The 16,644-nt window shown below is 31.2% G+C and overlaps 1 protein-coding gene across 1 annotated transcript; it reads left to right on the top strand.

Annotated features, from left to right (window-relative positions):
- The first annotated feature begins 1,211 nt into the window (after positions 1 to 1,211).
- On the top strand, positions 1,212 to 15,365 carry LOC134717969 (von Willebrand factor D and EGF domain-containing protein-like). The gene is made up of 11 exons (XM_063580470.1): positions 1,212 to 1,481; positions 3,434 to 3,520; positions 4,646 to 4,743; positions 6,089 to 6,416; positions 7,395 to 7,480; positions 8,137 to 8,209; positions 9,977 to 10,180; positions 11,284 to 11,513; positions 11,816 to 12,119; positions 13,436 to 13,591; positions 15,165 to 15,365. The coding sequence occupies exons 1-11, from the start codon at positions 1,254 to 1,256 to the stop codon at positions 15,363 to 15,365; spliced, it is 1,995 nt and encodes a 664-aa protein (XP_063436540.1). The 5' UTR covers positions 1,212 to 1,253.
- The last annotated feature ends 1,279 nt before the right edge of the window (positions 15,366 to 16,644 follow it).

Genomic DNA, 16,644 nt, shown 5'->3' with positions numbered 1-16,644 from the left:
TCCTCAATGCTCTTCAACTTTGTAACTTTATCTGGCCTTTTCAACTTTTTGGATTCGAGCGTCACTGATGAGTCTAGACGATCTTTTGCAGACAAAACTCGACTCTGAAGAGTTTCCGTAATCTGTAGTATTTGAAATTGCTTGAAATCATCTAGGGATATATTAGTTAATGATTACGAGAAAGGGAACAGTTATCGCAAGGAAATTCAAACTCAAAAGTCGAAATACACAGACAACGCCATTGCTGATCAAATTGTTGCGCTAGTCGTGGTGTTCATGTAAGTACTTACCCGAAAATAAGTCTAATTCGGTAAGTCACATTCAGGAAAAGGAGACCGTCCTCATGGTATTGTAATTACGAACTAAGGAAAATATCCGCTCTTATCTGTGAAACGGATATTTCACACCATCAACTTATTAGTGATGGTGTCCGTAAAATTTACGGAAGGAAAATCTCAACATCACCTTATGGAATGCTGGGTTTAAAACACTCCTTGTGAGCAGAACCCTCTAGCGATAACATCACGATAGTAAAAGCAGGCTGGGGAATATCATAGCAATGCAAGATATACATACAGGCGCTGCTGGAATTTTGCTGCATAGAAATTGAAAGTTCACAATTGGGTAGCTGAAATTCTCTCTCTTGCTGTAAAGTTTTTTCAACATACCCTGATTGTCAATATCTGAATGTAAGTAAAGAGAATTCTGTTGAATCCATTATCGTAAGTCCGATTGGATGGCCACAGTCAGCCTTGTAACCAAATTTTAAATTAATAAGTGAAAGAAAATCATCTATATATTGGAAAGTGAGTGAGTAAATGGAAACTTATTGAGAAACATCTGTCCACACCAAATTCGACTTGAATTAAACACTCTTTTGTAAAATAAACAAAAGTTCAAGACCATGGACAGTCATATACACTTTTGAGCGGATCATAATTTACTTATTATCTGAGCACCCTTTGTAATTCGTTTGATAAAGAAACATTAGATATATAGCATCTAAAACAATCATCTCTACTCTGATAATTTCATTTCTTATGCCTTATATGCCGTATGTTTTCGTGTCTTAAAACATTAAATAGGTTGATTTTTTTTTATTGTAACCAATCATGCAACCATCATTTTATACCTTTTGTTCCTTTGTGTGAAATAAAACGTAAACGGATTATTTGATGTTCGGTTCTTAACTTACACATATTTGTTTTGCAGTGTATCCTTCCATACGTTTTACATCAACTATATCAGTCGATATGCATATCGAACGTGTTATACACCAATCCAGAAATTATACTCAGGAAACGCCAAAGTTTTTGTGCAGAGTAAATGACGCAACAAATGACTATGCTTATGATATCAACTTCTACATCAATAATGTTCTAATTACTGGTGCAATATACACAAATGTATCCAACACTAACATAGGAACTGCAGTTCTTTTACAAAAACACTGGGAGGAGACATTCAAACCGAATATGATGGTAAGTATAACATATTTAGCATAGCGTTATTTTCATTATACAATTGTACTACTTTTTCTACAATTACTACTATGAATGATTTGAATATTATGTACAATAATGTATTCCCTATGATAATTTCGTAGAAATGCTTTCAATAAAAATAAGTATAAAGAAAATAAAAAGATGAATAAAAGATGAACGGCTTAAATGAATTATAAAAACTATAAAAGGGTACTAGATTACCAATTCAAATGAAAGATAATCGTTAGTCTGAATCTTTAGTTCCTGTTTACTTGGATCTCGAATTTCTTCTAGTTATGCAATGTTGTACATTATTGATTGTATGCGATTAGTTACATGAAAACATTTAGTATATTGGTGATAAACCATGTGGTGTTGTTAGTTGAAGTTATGCATTTATTTTCTAAATAAGTTAATCAAAATAAATAAGTTAAACATTTTGGATTCGCTTTTCAAAGGGGTCAACGTTGTATCAAAGGGGTATAATTCAAAACTCTCCTACGTAAACCCATATCACTTGAAAACGTTTACTTCATGTTTGAATTTCATATTCGCTATCAAAATATAGCTTATATTTCACTGAAACAAAAACATTTTTTTTTAATGACATAACAGTTTTATAAGTCCATTCTGATGACTAATAACGGCTCACTAAACAGTTATTCTAAAAATTACTAGTTTGGCTGTACTTTAACACAAACATTGAAATACAGGTTTTAGTTTGCACTTCCGGTTTACAAAAGACACTACTTGATTCGTTTGGTAGGTGACTTTACACGCATACGATTTTTTGAACTTGCATATGAATTTAGATTGCTACAACTGAGTATACATGAGGGGTTTGTCTGGTAAACTAATAAAACATCTTATTATTTTATCGTATACCAGTATAAGTTATACCAAAGGTCAAACTTAGAACTTTCAAGGTGAAAAGTCAATAATCCGACAAACCTGAGGTTTTCTGAATGCAGTTTTTTTTTTAAATGGACATTCAAGTTCATAGATTAAAAAGCCGGACAAAGCCTTTGCTACAAAAGTAAAAAGTCAAATATGAAAATAAATGTTTTCAACCGATCCTCATTGTCATTTTCTAGATGAAAGTCAAGTAATGAGGTCGATTAACTATATCTGTATCTGTTGTATACTTTATATCTTGTTCGATGGGATAGATGCGTTGAACAAAGTCACACAAGTTTGTAATATTGAGTATAAAAAACAATCATCTATATAGCGGAAAGTTAAGTTAAAGGATATTGCTAGCTTCTTTTGTTTCTTCCGAAAAAGTTCCTGCATGAAATCAGCATGGACATTCAAGGGGAAAACAGAATAAGCAATATTTGTTTTGAGGTGTATAAGTCATGTACTTAGTTCATTGTAATATAATGTGAATATTATTTATTATGTGTTTCCTTTCTATCGTCTTATTAAGCTATATAAGATCTCGTTTTATTATGTATATTTGAAACATGTATGTGTACATACGAGTAGTCCATGTCTTAGTTTGGTTGAAGAATGTCAGATATTTTACCTCAATATCTAACTTTAGTCTTCTTTCCTTTGTTTCAAAGATATAACTTTATTATAAATGTCTCATTGATGATTATTTGTATATGAACAACATGTACCGGAGATCATCTGATGTTTGTTATAACTCCCTGACCAAAATGATTTAACTTTGTCCTCTACTCTGAAATCATATCTGTTTCTTGTTGAAATACCTCATTGAGTCTATTTTCCTTTCCGTTTTTTTTGTTACTTTTCGATTGTCATGTTTTCTTTATTTGATGACAAGTGAAATAAGTTGAGCTTCATGTAGAATATATCATATATGTATAAAGCTCTCAGGCTGATGTACTTGATATACTATTATTACGTTCTATGGTTAACTGCGCTATTTGAGATCGAACTAGTCTTTTACTTTATAGATCACTGTTACACCAATGTTTCAGGTCAATTGTTCGGTGCAAGCTAGGTACAAGAACAGAGGTGTTGCTGGACCAAAATATTTTTCACAGATTTATTTCGCAGGAATTAAGGTAAGCATATATAAAATAAAAAAAATAAACACAAATAGGATACACAGTCGGAATTCCAATGAGCACTAATTGTGTACCCGTTCTTGTCAACTTGTTTGTACTCGAATAAAGCATTTTTCAACCAGATTCGTCCGATATACAAAAAGAAAAAGCACCCGACATTTTTTTTTTTAATTTTACTTTCAAATATATTGATGATGTCTTATCATTGAATAACCGCTATTTCTGTCGGTACTTGCATCTCATATATCCGACAGTACCTAAAATTAAGGATGCTACTCATACAAAAATGACTGCTTCATACCTAAATATATTCCTCAATATTGACACAGATAGACAACTTCAAGCTAAAATCTAAAACAAGTTGAGTTTAACTACCAAATTATCAATTTCTGTCTGTTTTGTCAGTATAGTTTAGATAATTTCCATTTTCCATAAATAAAGTATTGCCTTATCCAAAATATATATATTACGTCGTCACAGTATTTATTCAGTCTTATACTGGAGAATCGCAGTCATCTCAGTACCAAAATCTATGGAAATAGAATAAAAGTACAAGGCTTACAACTTGATACGCCAGACACGCGTTCGTCTACATAAGACTTATTTCAGTGACGCTCAGATCATAATAGTTTCAAAGTTGACTGCTGCACCCCTATTTTTACATTTTAACTAAATATGTCTGTTTGTTTTGTTCACACATCGTTGTCATTATTTTTGAGTTGTATGAGACAGTCATAGACGTGAGAGGTTAAGCTAGGTATAAAACCAGGTTTAATCCACAGTTTTCTAAGTAATAAAATGGATCAAAATGACTGCACTGAGTCACGAAAATTACATTAATTTTGTTATTCTTTCGTTTGATGTGCTTGCCATATTTCAGATTGAATGTGACATTTTGTAGTTCCAACTCAACCTTGCTCAGTTCCTCAAAAAAGACAATACTAGTCCAAGATCTAGATTTCTACATCAAAAGTTTGAAAAAAGAAATGTCAACTTCGAACTTAAAAATCTTATCTTTTAACTGACTGCGTATTTACTTAAAACACACTCAGCACTTCAACGGTGTAAGATTGCATTTTCATTGCACATGTTCACATACAATTTAAATTTTTTTATTTGAAGGTTGTAGATGGTGTAAATGGAATACATGTAGAAGAAAATGAACCGATCAGCGTTGAAATAAAATCTACTCTGCCCATTGGATGTTTCTATCAAGAAGGGTGAATATATTTACATCTTTCAGATTAACTGGATAAAACTAACTGTTTAAATTCGTGTATATTAAACACATTATAGATTAAAATGTGAAACGTCAGACGTGGATTTTGTCTACGAAATACTTATTAGTAACGCTCGAACTTAACAAGTAAATAACAGACCTAAATGAAAGTAAGATGTCTATTGATAAGTGAAAATCTGCAATGGGTTAATAAATTTAATATATCGGGTTTTAAATCATACAGGCAATCTTATAAGGGGCGACATATGCGTAACTATTCTTTTCACCATTTCAGACACGTGAGAACACCATATTATAGCTTATCTTGAATAAATTCTATTCTCGTGCTTTTGATGAAATGTCTGTGCTGTGATGTTGTATCTAACTAATTCAGAGGTGTTTTTTTTTAGCTGAAATGTAAAATTTCAACTTGTTGATACTTTAAAATTTTTACAAATCAATTCATACACAACACTTAATTAGAAACATGAAAAGAAACCATTACATGAAACGTCATACACAAAATGCACAAATATACAAAGATTTAGACATATTGTAAGAAGCGTTGACAATCGATGAATTATATTTAGTATGGGGTATTCAAAATAATTGTCTTGCCGTTAAAACTTATTACATGGGCTTTTGTTTTCATTAGTTCCAATCTATATTATACAACATCCCTTCATCGATCTAAACCATATACTCCACTTACACGGGCTATAATTAGTGATATACGATTATTTCAATAATTTAACTCTTACGGTAGGTATGTCCGTTCATATTAATGTTATGATAATGAAATGAACCGCAGCTGAACCGAATAATTTGCAAATAAATATCCATTTGAGTTTCAGATGTCCATCAATTTTCGGAATATGAATTAGTTTTTGAAAATTTCAAGAAGTCAATATTTTGGATTATGTACATACCTGTCGCTAATGAAAATGTTTAAACAACAAAACAGTTAGACCAACCGGTAGCAGGGAGGGATTTTGCTTTATTTTTATATGATGAAGACATGCACGATTATGTCTCGGGCGATGAATCATAAATACGATTCAGTACACTACAAAATATAATATATAACAAGTATAAAAGGGTACAACATCACCAAAAACACAATAAAACGAACAATATGTTAGATAATTCGGATAACAGATATCCTTCCTCGGTAATTGCACGATGACCATTTTATTGTGTTTTTGGTGATGTTGTACCCTTTTAGACTTGTTATATATTATATTTTGTAGTGTACTGAATCGTATTTATGATCCATCGCCCCGTAAGATTTATCGTTGACTTTTTATTCAGTCATTTTATATATATATATATTTTTTATTTTCAAGAATAAACGTTCAAAGATCAAAGTCAGGATGCTTCGTAGGACTATATAATGGGGTTCCAAAATATCAATCTACTGATGATAACGAAGTTGTCTGTTCTGATGAATCTTTCGTTCAAAGCAATCTAGAATTTGATGAACAAGAATGTCGGCTAACAATACCACATGTTGGATGGAGTAACAGCTATTTTATCAATGTAACTGGTGTATCGGATGGTATTGTAAACAAAGTAGACAGAATTGTTTTCCTGCGATTGTATACTACGATTGATCATGCTAATAAAGAGGATATTCTAAAAATCTGGAATTCAATACATCTACCAGATTTAAAAGTAAGGATAATATAAGAAAATGTAATACCAAACACAGATTACCACACACACAAACTTCTATTATTTTAAAAGAATAAGATATGGAACGGGTGCCAATGAAGTAATTCTCAATCCAGTTCAAACTGTGTAAAATGTAAACATGTATAGGTCAAAGAACCGCCTTCAACACAGAGTATTAGCTCACACTAAACAACAAGCTATAAAGTGTCACAAAATAACTAGTGTAAAATAATTCAAATACGAAAACAAACGATATAATCTATAAAAAGAAACGAGAAAAAAGAAAAACTTATGTAAAACGACAACGTCCGCCAAGATCGGGACTAGAAATCTATATGCTAACATTTTACTACTACTGCAACACTGCCTTACAACAACCGCCTTTAACTATAAATGTTATCTGTAGGTACTAAATAAGGATAATTTATCACAATACACGACCTATTAACGTTTTTTTCCCAAAATTAACGCTGTACAAAACCAATTTTTATTCGGTATATTTGTGTTTCAATATGATATTATTTCATCTTAATCGTATTTATATCTTTTAATATGTTCCTGTTTGTATAGAATAGTTAGATCAGGTCCAGTCCCTTCGTTCATAGTTCGTAGACTTTGACCTTGAATAGTCGAATACCTTACATGTCAAAGCTACTTTAATGTCAGCATTTGCATTTTAACTTCAAAAAGGGAGACTCACATGTGTTAATAGTTAAATTTCAGCTCTTGTGCTGCTACTAAACATTTCCCATTTCTACAGCAATTTAATATATCTACTTACACCTCTAATAAAACATGTTTAAAATACCTAATCAAAAAAGTTTAATTACCAAATCTTGGAACAAGCACGTTAAAAAAAGAGGGACGAAAGATACCAGAGGGACATTCAAACTCATATATCGAATAACATTTTGAGTCAACTTGTTATTTTACAAATTATGTATATCAACTATCTTATTGGTATAAATTATGTTATAGATTTACATCAGTGACAAGGATATAACACATATCGACAATACTTGTTATTCTAGCAATGATCCTTACTTAAAAACTTTTGACAAAAGGTATGTCCATTTGATTTCTAGGCGTTATGAGATAAAAAAAAAAAAAAAAAAAAAAAGATGTGGTATGATTGCTTATGAGTCAATTTACCACAAGAGACCACATAACACAGAAATTGACAACTGTAGTTCATCCTTGTTAATTCGCAGTCGTCGTATTCTAAATACACAGTTTATTATACTCATTCACAGAATTTATGCTTTTAGGTAATCTTTAGAACGTTTTTTCTAAGTATTCTAAGTGACTCTTATGGGTTTAACAAATATTAAAATCAGAGTAAAAATAAGACATCATGTAGATAACGAAAAGACAGCAATACAACAACACAGTATAGTATGACGGTTATTCATTCGATGCTAATAAATCCATACTCAATATTATTATAAGGACAAGCCTTTCTACAAGATCGAAAAGGAACCGTTGTTAGTTTTCTACTGCATGTTGAGTAATAATTCAAGGAAAAATTGTTAGGCAAAAAAAGGAACATAACTTCTAATATAATTCGTGTATTAGGAGTTATATACTTTCCATTCATGTAGCATTACAATCACAAATTGAGATAGTTGTGGTTTTATATTCTATTGATTTTCCAGTCATAATTGCAAGCATTTAAAAGAGAATTAATTAATATATCTTTGATGAAGTTTTATTTTCGCAGTGAATGGAATATTACTTCTCCAAACGACTACGGAGAATATATTATGTACAAACACGAAACACTACCACAACAGGTAACTATGCTGCTTGGATTTTTTCGTTTCTTCGGATTTGAGAAATATAATTTGAAAACAACTTTGACAAATATAATACATGAATGAATGGTTAATCAAAATAGGACAACAGCAACCCAACAACTACAATGTTAACTTTATAATGAGGTATATAAAACGTCTCAGCAATAAACATATATCTATGCAATTCCAATGTATTTAATGAGGCTTGAATATAACAACTCAGAACGACAAGGAAGAATTGTTCTAGTATTAATTGAAAGAGATAAAAACACATGTTGTATTCCAAAAATTGACTCATGTAACAATATAGACATAAGATACAAGAAAATGAGATTGTGTATAGACAATATATCTTGAATTTGGCATACGCGTTCATTTTAATAGCATAATAAATGACGTGCTAGACGATATTAAGTTCAAAATTATGTTCCCCACCTCAGCAGTAATATACAAACATCAACTACATTGCGATATACGATTTCAATATTTGCCTTGTATATCTCTAACTTTACTGTGAAGTAATTTTTTTATGAATACTTTTGACGTGGTTTGGTACTCTTACATCCTACCATTGTGGTACTTTGCTAAAATTTTGAATTCTTGTCTTTCATATTTGCTCATAGACTTTGTATATATGCTATTTTGTATTTCTTCGTTGAATTGAAACATTTATTTGGTTTATAGCCATTAAGATTATATAACAATGTAACCACTTTTGTAATGTTTTTACCTTTTATGTCTGTTTGTTTTGCTCACACAATGTTGGAATATAATGGAATTCAGTGCAACTGTCATTCATACAAGTGAAATGTCATGCAACAAGTCTGAGGAGTATGACAGTCGTTTTCCGTTCGTTAGATGTTTTGAACTTTTGACTCCTCTGTTCTAAATTTATCTTGGAGTTTGATTTCTATGTTATTTTACTTTTTTATAAAATTGTTTTAATCCTACAACACTGAAATGTTTGTTATTAGCATTATAACAAGTGTTGTTTTGTCAATATAATGGAATTTTATGCAATTGTCATACAAGTGAGTGGTTACCTATAAAACCAGGTTTGATTTTGCCATTTGGTTACGAACTTTCCATTTTTGAATTTTCCTAGGAGTTATTTTTCTTAGTATTTTTTTTTTCATGTGTAACAACAAATTTACTCACCTTTTACTTTTTCTTTCCACTTATCTGTATTGATGTAAATTAGCAAAAGAAAGTTGCATTTAATTCAATGGAGTTTATATTACGTCTACTTTCCAGGTTGAGTAGTTACACAGATCGTGAAATAATAAAAACGATGAAAGTTTGATTCAGATTGATTCCATTGATATTTAGTCATTTTCAAAATCTTTCGACATATTATTTATTTTATGGTTAATCTTTTGGTAACAAAAAAAATGTGTTTTGAGTTTAAAAAAAAATATCTGAGGAAGTAAATCGCTATAATGTTAAAACAAAATTTCAAATTATTTTCAATTCTTTAAACTTTTCCAAAAATGATCTTATCAACATATTTCGTTTTTAATTTGATAATAGTTATCAAAAGTACCAGGATTATAATAAGACGTTCAGCTTTCTGGTTAATTTTACAAGCATATTTGTGAAAGCCCATTCCATGAAAAGTCGTGCCGTTTATTTATTTTTTAACATAGCGTAATAATGTGTTTTTTCTGTATATTGAATAAAGATAATTCTGGTTATGATCAGAGGTTTATACATTTTCATTGTCATTGGTTTTTTTAAATGGTAACACTACGTCTTTTTTCTTAGGTGAACGTATATTTCTCTCACTGTATACTCAGAACAGGACTATGTAACTGTGGTGTGGCTGTACGAAGTGCTGATAGCATATTCATTGCTAATTTCTGCGAAACAGGAATTTTAACTAAAAGAAAAACAAACCGGTACATTACCTCAAGAATATGCGACGATCAAAACCTTATTGTGACCGAAGATACAGATAAAACGTTTAAAGTTAGTAATATTGTTTACATTTTATTATGCAATTGCTTTCATGTTTTAATGTCATTTATCAATGTATATGTTTAAATAGTGCATATGGCTTTTTTTGAAAGTAAATATTGTTATATACAAAACTTTATTTTTAAAACAAAATGTTATAATCATTTGTATTTAATCTTTTTATATATTTCAAGATCTGCATTTTCTTTTAAACATATATTTCATATTTTTAGGCCAAATATTTCGTTTAGATAGTGTGATGATTTGTATCATAGGTGCAATTGTTTACCTTAGTAACTGTTTGGCAGAAGCCTCATTTTATACACAATACTTTAAAAAAACATAGAATAGAGTTTATGTTTCGCGGGTAAACTTCGGGTCAGGTCAAATGTAAAGGGGTGTTCCGTAGGAAACTCAGAAACTGGTAAGAAGGCACTTTGATAGAGCACCCCTCCTTCACGAATGGTACAGCTATCATCGGGGTATATAACATGTATACGCAGGAGAGATTCCTAGCTCAGGGTCGATTGTCATAAGTTTGAAGACGAACACCTGAAGTACGGTATGTAGATATTCGAGATCGCTGGCTCATATATATAGATAATATTAATAAGTGTAATAAAGAACAGGTTGGTGCCTTTTAGAAATACGGACTTGTATGTTTACAGTCTGAACCGTATTGTACCGTATAGGACAAGTTTGAGTCTGTGTGACCACCTTGTTAAGTACATAATTGTACCAACAGAACAAGGACAAGTGTGTAAACTTTTAGGGTAAATTATTGTACCACGAGGACAAGTTTGTTCCTGACCCAGGCCAAATTTGTAAGAGTACAAATTTGTACCAGTGAATATATTTTCAGTAGAATAGTTGATAGAAAGTTTATTAGAGATTGCAAAGAGCACTTGTAAATATTTTGGTTCATTGACGTTAATTTATGAATAAAGTTTAATTGTTATATATTTTGTAAATAAAACATTTTGGATCCAGTATCAAATTGCTAACGAACTCATTCTAAACTAGAAACAGACACGCCTACCCGGTGTGCACGTTACAATAGTATTGTTTCAAGTTGAATAATAACTTATTTCTGGTTGTTTGTTATGAATTTTCAGATCACCTTTCCTTCTGGAACTGTCGTCTTCATCAACAGACACGATTTCGAGCATACTGACTCTCCATTTACCTTCTTCAGCAAAATTGAAATAACACCTTCAAAACTCGATTTCGACCTAACAACTGGACTCTGTGGTAAATACAATAACAATCCTACGGACGACTTTGTAACCAGAAAAAACAGCTTAGATTCAAAACATAATCTAAGGCAATTCGCTAAATCTTGGCGGTGAGTCAAATACTATTCTTCCATATATTGTTTCTTTTGTTACAAACGTAATGTATGTTCAACTTTCTTGCTATTATCGGCGCGACAGATGTCACCATGTAAGCAGTTTTCTTTTATTTTCTTTAATATCTATATTTGATATTTCATGAACTGTTCTTGGATGTCCTTTATCAACTTTTATTTGTCATAAGGTTGTCGAGTTTATGTCTTGTACTATTTCTATTTTGTATCTCCAAGTTAAATTTTGACATTATTATTATTAGACAAATTAAAAAGACAAATATTGTCAATTATATTTGTAGGATAGACAATAATTCGACAGAAACGTTTTTCGATCCAACAAGATTGCCTCCGTTGAACTACAAAGTGCAAGAGTATTGCACATGTGATGCATATGCGTCAATACAAGGCCAAACGTCAAAACCGAACTTTAAGTGTAGGTTATATAGCCGCATGGAAGCATGTAGGCAAATAGAAATATCAACAACTATATACCATGCTTCTTGCATTACATCCAGTCACAGGCAAAAAAGGTCGCTGGAGGAGGACGATGAGGCGCCACCAATGTATGACATGATAGATGATGAACAAGTGGAAGTCGATGACGTGAATATTTTTTTTATTATCATGATATCATCCAAAGTTTTGTTAGAATGTCAATGAAAAAAATATGCAGGATATGTTCTAATAGTTAATATAATTATTTAAACGGATATCTTTTAATAACAAGATCAATGAATTGTTCTATAGCCGATTGTTTTTGCTCCGACAACCATAGTAATGGATAGAAATTTCATTAATATTTTAATCACTCAAAATATCTAAAATGAGGAAATTAAGTATTATCACCAATGTTTAACATTTCGACTGAAATGTTCTGATAGTTCTTTTTTAAAACAGTTTTAATAAAACAATCCAAAAATTTTGAAGCACATGTCTGTAGATACCTATAACAGGCATTTAACCGGGAACACACTCAAGATATTGACAAATTCAATAATTGTTTGTCTTTTATTTACACGAGTTATGTTTTGAATTTTAAACAGTGAAAATAGTTAGAAATAAATAGGAAAAAAGTAACAGTTGTCAATATTTTTTTAAAGTTTAATTTCAAAATTGGATACGGTTTTATAAAAATGCAACATGTCAATATTTCTTGTATACAGTAACTAATTGAAAAAATATGCTTGTTGCTATATTGAATATTTTGTGTAGAGGGATTATTATTTTTCTCACCCATTTTTATTGTCCCTTGCAAAAACGACATGTAAAATTAAAGCAAGATCACCACCCTAAGCAGCTCTGGACTGCCTAGGGTTAATGGATACAAGTGATTTGAAATAATAGATATTATCCACTATAAAAATTAAAACAAAACTTTCTTTATTGTTTTATTGTATAGTTTTTAAATGTAAGCAAACATATGTAACCAGATGTGATACGTGTTTTGTGAAGGAAACCGAGTTTGCCAGTATACCTTTACCCTACATATAGATATATAATTTTCGGGTCAAATATTTTTTTTTTTTTAAATAGTTGACAAAAATATCCCACACTACAAATAAAGAAATATCATATTATTATCATTAAATCAATATCAACCAAGGATCAAACCAAACAGTCTAAATAACTACAGGTCACCAGACGAACTTGAAATTTGAGCAAAACCGTTACTGTATTTTGTAAGGAAAGGTTCCGGATATCACATAAACAACGATGATCTTAAAAAGTTAACCCATCTTTTGCGCATGGATGGCATTTTCACTGCTAAAAATTATCATAAATTTATTTTGCTTTGTGTGTGTTTTTCTTTTAATTAGAAACACTTATGCCAGTAGTAGGAGTTTCGACTCCGTTAATACAAAATGCATGAATATTTACAGGTGAAATGTACAGTAATAAATTATAATGACTTTTCATAGCAACCTGCAGTATGGAGGAATGGACTGACAGAAGATATTGCAAGGCAAAAATGTGAAAATGCATTTAACATCTTACCAGCATTTGAAATATGTGCAGCGAATGTCCCAACTGTACAGTCCGTTAATTACATAGACCAGTGTATAAGTGACATGAAGGTAAGTAAAATAACCATTGTTTTCGCATATTACACTTTATAATAGTTTGTGAAAGTTGTTTTCCATCAAAAGTCTTATTTAACCGTGCATCTGCGAGACAAAGTTTGATTATAAAAAAACGGGGACTAAGATTATCTTGCTTAGAACTTTTTTATCATCATAAATACTCCATAAAGCCCATGCTCTCTTTTTATTCTACATTTGCTATAAGTAAAGTGGGTAGTGGAGATACCACAAATCATATTTAACCCGCCGAATTTAATCTCTGGCCTACGTTAGTCTTGAATGTTTTTAAAATTTTGTTTCATTTATTTGTTTGGTTTTAAGTGTGACGTCCATTGTTGTTTAAAGGCAAGCTGCAGATCAACTTTGGTTGCGGGATTTTTTCGCTGTGAACAAAACCAATTTGGGGAGTTGGCCTGTATTTGTCTTTTTGGTCGGGTTGTTGTATATTTGACACATTCCCTGTTTCTTTTCTCAATAATATTAGTTTCATGCTTACCTGTAAATTGTTATTACAGTTTCCTAATAAGCCGATAATTAAGTAAATACATTTTAACCGGCTGTTAACTTTCGTTTGCCCATATTTAGTAAGGAAAGGTGTGAATTAGTTATATTTATAACAAAGATAAGGGGTTAATTGGGAATAAAATGATTTATTATGTTTTTGATTTCATATAATCAATTTATTCACTTTTCACTTTGTAGTTTTTCGTAAATAAATAAATAAAATGGATTTTTTTTTTTATATTTATCACATGAACTGGAAAAGCAATTGTCATAACTATTAATATCAAGTAACAACGTTTTCCTAATAAATCGTTTGTACCGATAGCCCAAGCAGCAACTTAAGATATTTTTGAAGAGAAGAACTATGTTAAATAAAAAAAAACCAACGATAAACATTATGTCTTTACTTCACCTAACACTTCAAATCTACAGGAAATTTTTATAGCAAAAAAAGTTAGGTAGTATTTGTGATGATATCGTCTTTAACGTTGTTCATGCAATTCAGTTGTTGAATTGTATATTACACTGAGTAATAAACCTCATTTAAAGGCAAGTTTAAAAGAGACCCTATATAAATACTGAAAACAAACATTAAAAAACAGCTACAACTTTTAAATATTGATGAAAAAGATATTCATAATCCTCCACCTCTTTATGACAATCAACATTTTAAAGTAAATCTGAAATGAGGTCATTGGCTCAGAACCAAAAAAAACAACAAAAAAACACACACAAATATATTGTGTAGCCCTGTAGTGAAATTTTATCATGTGGCCTTTTCACTAGTTTTGAAAATGTGGGCTGAACTGGATAAAATGATAACACGTAAGTTGTTTTGTTATAAATTGAAATTACATATCATGATAATGAACTGTTCAAACTTTAATTAATAAACGTTTATTAATTATTCATTGAAAACCTAATTAATAGAAACTCTCTTTTTACTCAAACGCAAATAGTAATGTAACTTTTCAATGATACAGGTCTGTTCCATTTATATAATTATAAGCAATAAGTGCTCATCAGATATTGTTATAAACATTTTATTTACATTTATTTTTAGATAGCAGGATCAGACATATTTTTATATTCTAATATCAGAAACTTTGAGACCATGTGCTTGAATGATGCAAAAAAATTTGAAAACCTTACAGACAAAAATATTAACAGCGCTACAGGAGAATCAACAAGTATATTAACAGTTATTGCTGAGTTTACATGTCCAAGAAATTGTTCTGGAAAGGGATCTTGCGCTGAAGGTTAGTCTTTCCTACATGTTTTTACAAGTTAGATTACAGTTATGTTAAACGAGCTTTGTTGACATTTTAATGTTTTCAGCATTATTGAACCATTACCTGATACTATTATAAACAAAGTATTTTACACAACGTCTTATCGACTAATAATATTTCATTCAGTAGTTGTTGATTATTTGCTAATGTCAACTGTTAATAAAGGTGTCATAAAATTAGTATTATTTGGAATGATAGGTCCTCAATTCTCTTCGGGTTTATACCTTTTTGGTGTTCTATTTTGACCTAAGCGTCACTGATGGCATCTAAGTTGACGAAACGCGCGTCTGGCGTATCAAATTGTAAGCCAGGTACTTTTGATAACTATTTACACCACAGGTTCGATGCCATTGCTGATAAACCAGCCCAGTAGTCAACTCTTCGGTGTTGACATAAATATAAGGTCTAATGTATGAATCAACTGTTTGCAAACGAATGAATAACTCGAAATACTAATGATTATCTTATCTCAGGCACAACCCGTATTTGGCACAACATTTTGGAATTTTGGGTCCTTCAACTTTATACTTGTTTGGCGTGATATGAGCGTCACTGACGTATCAAATTATAGCCAGTTACCTTTGATAACGATAACTGTGACAACACAAATCAACGTTATTAAAAGGTTTGATATGAATCATTGCTAAAAGAGGGACGAAAGATACCAAAGGGACAGTCAAACTCATAAATCGAAAATAAACTGACAACGCCATGGCTAAAAATGAAAAAAGACAAACAGACAAACAACAGTACACAAGACACAACATAGCAAACTAAACAATAAACAGCACGAACCCCTACAAAAACTAGGGATGATCTCAGGTGCTCCGAAAGGGTAAGCAGATCCTGCTCCACATGTGGCAATCGTCGTGTTGCTTATGTGATAACAAATCCGGTAAATAGTCTAATTCGGTAGTTCACAATCACGGAAGGGATGGAGATTGTAGTTTCGACGTAAGGAACATATCCGATATCATTTGTCAAACGGTTTTTCCATAACGGTCAACCGAATCGTGATGGCGTCCGTAAAACTTACGAAGGGATGATTTCAACTTCACCAGTTTAAATTCTTGTTTTATTAGCTTCCTTGTGAGCAACCCTCTAACCAGAAAATCATGATAGGAAATGCAAGCATGGGAATATCGTATCAGTTGGGAGATATATACCCCGTATGCAGATGCTGCTTGAATGTTGCTACTTAGAAATGGAAAGTTCACAATTGAAAAGATGAAATCATCTCTTTTGTCGTAA

The sequence above is a fragment of the Mytilus trossulus genome, chromosome 5 (genome assembly GCF_036588685.1).
Source record: "Mytilus trossulus isolate FHL-02 chromosome 5, PNRI_Mtr1.1.1.hap1, whole genome shotgun sequence".
NCBI classification, from domain to species: Eukaryota; Metazoa; Mollusca; class Bivalvia; order Mytilida; family Mytilidae; genus Mytilus; species Mytilus trossulus.
Note: the sequence above shows the minus strand (reverse complement) of the source record. Positions and strands in the feature narration are given on the sequence as shown.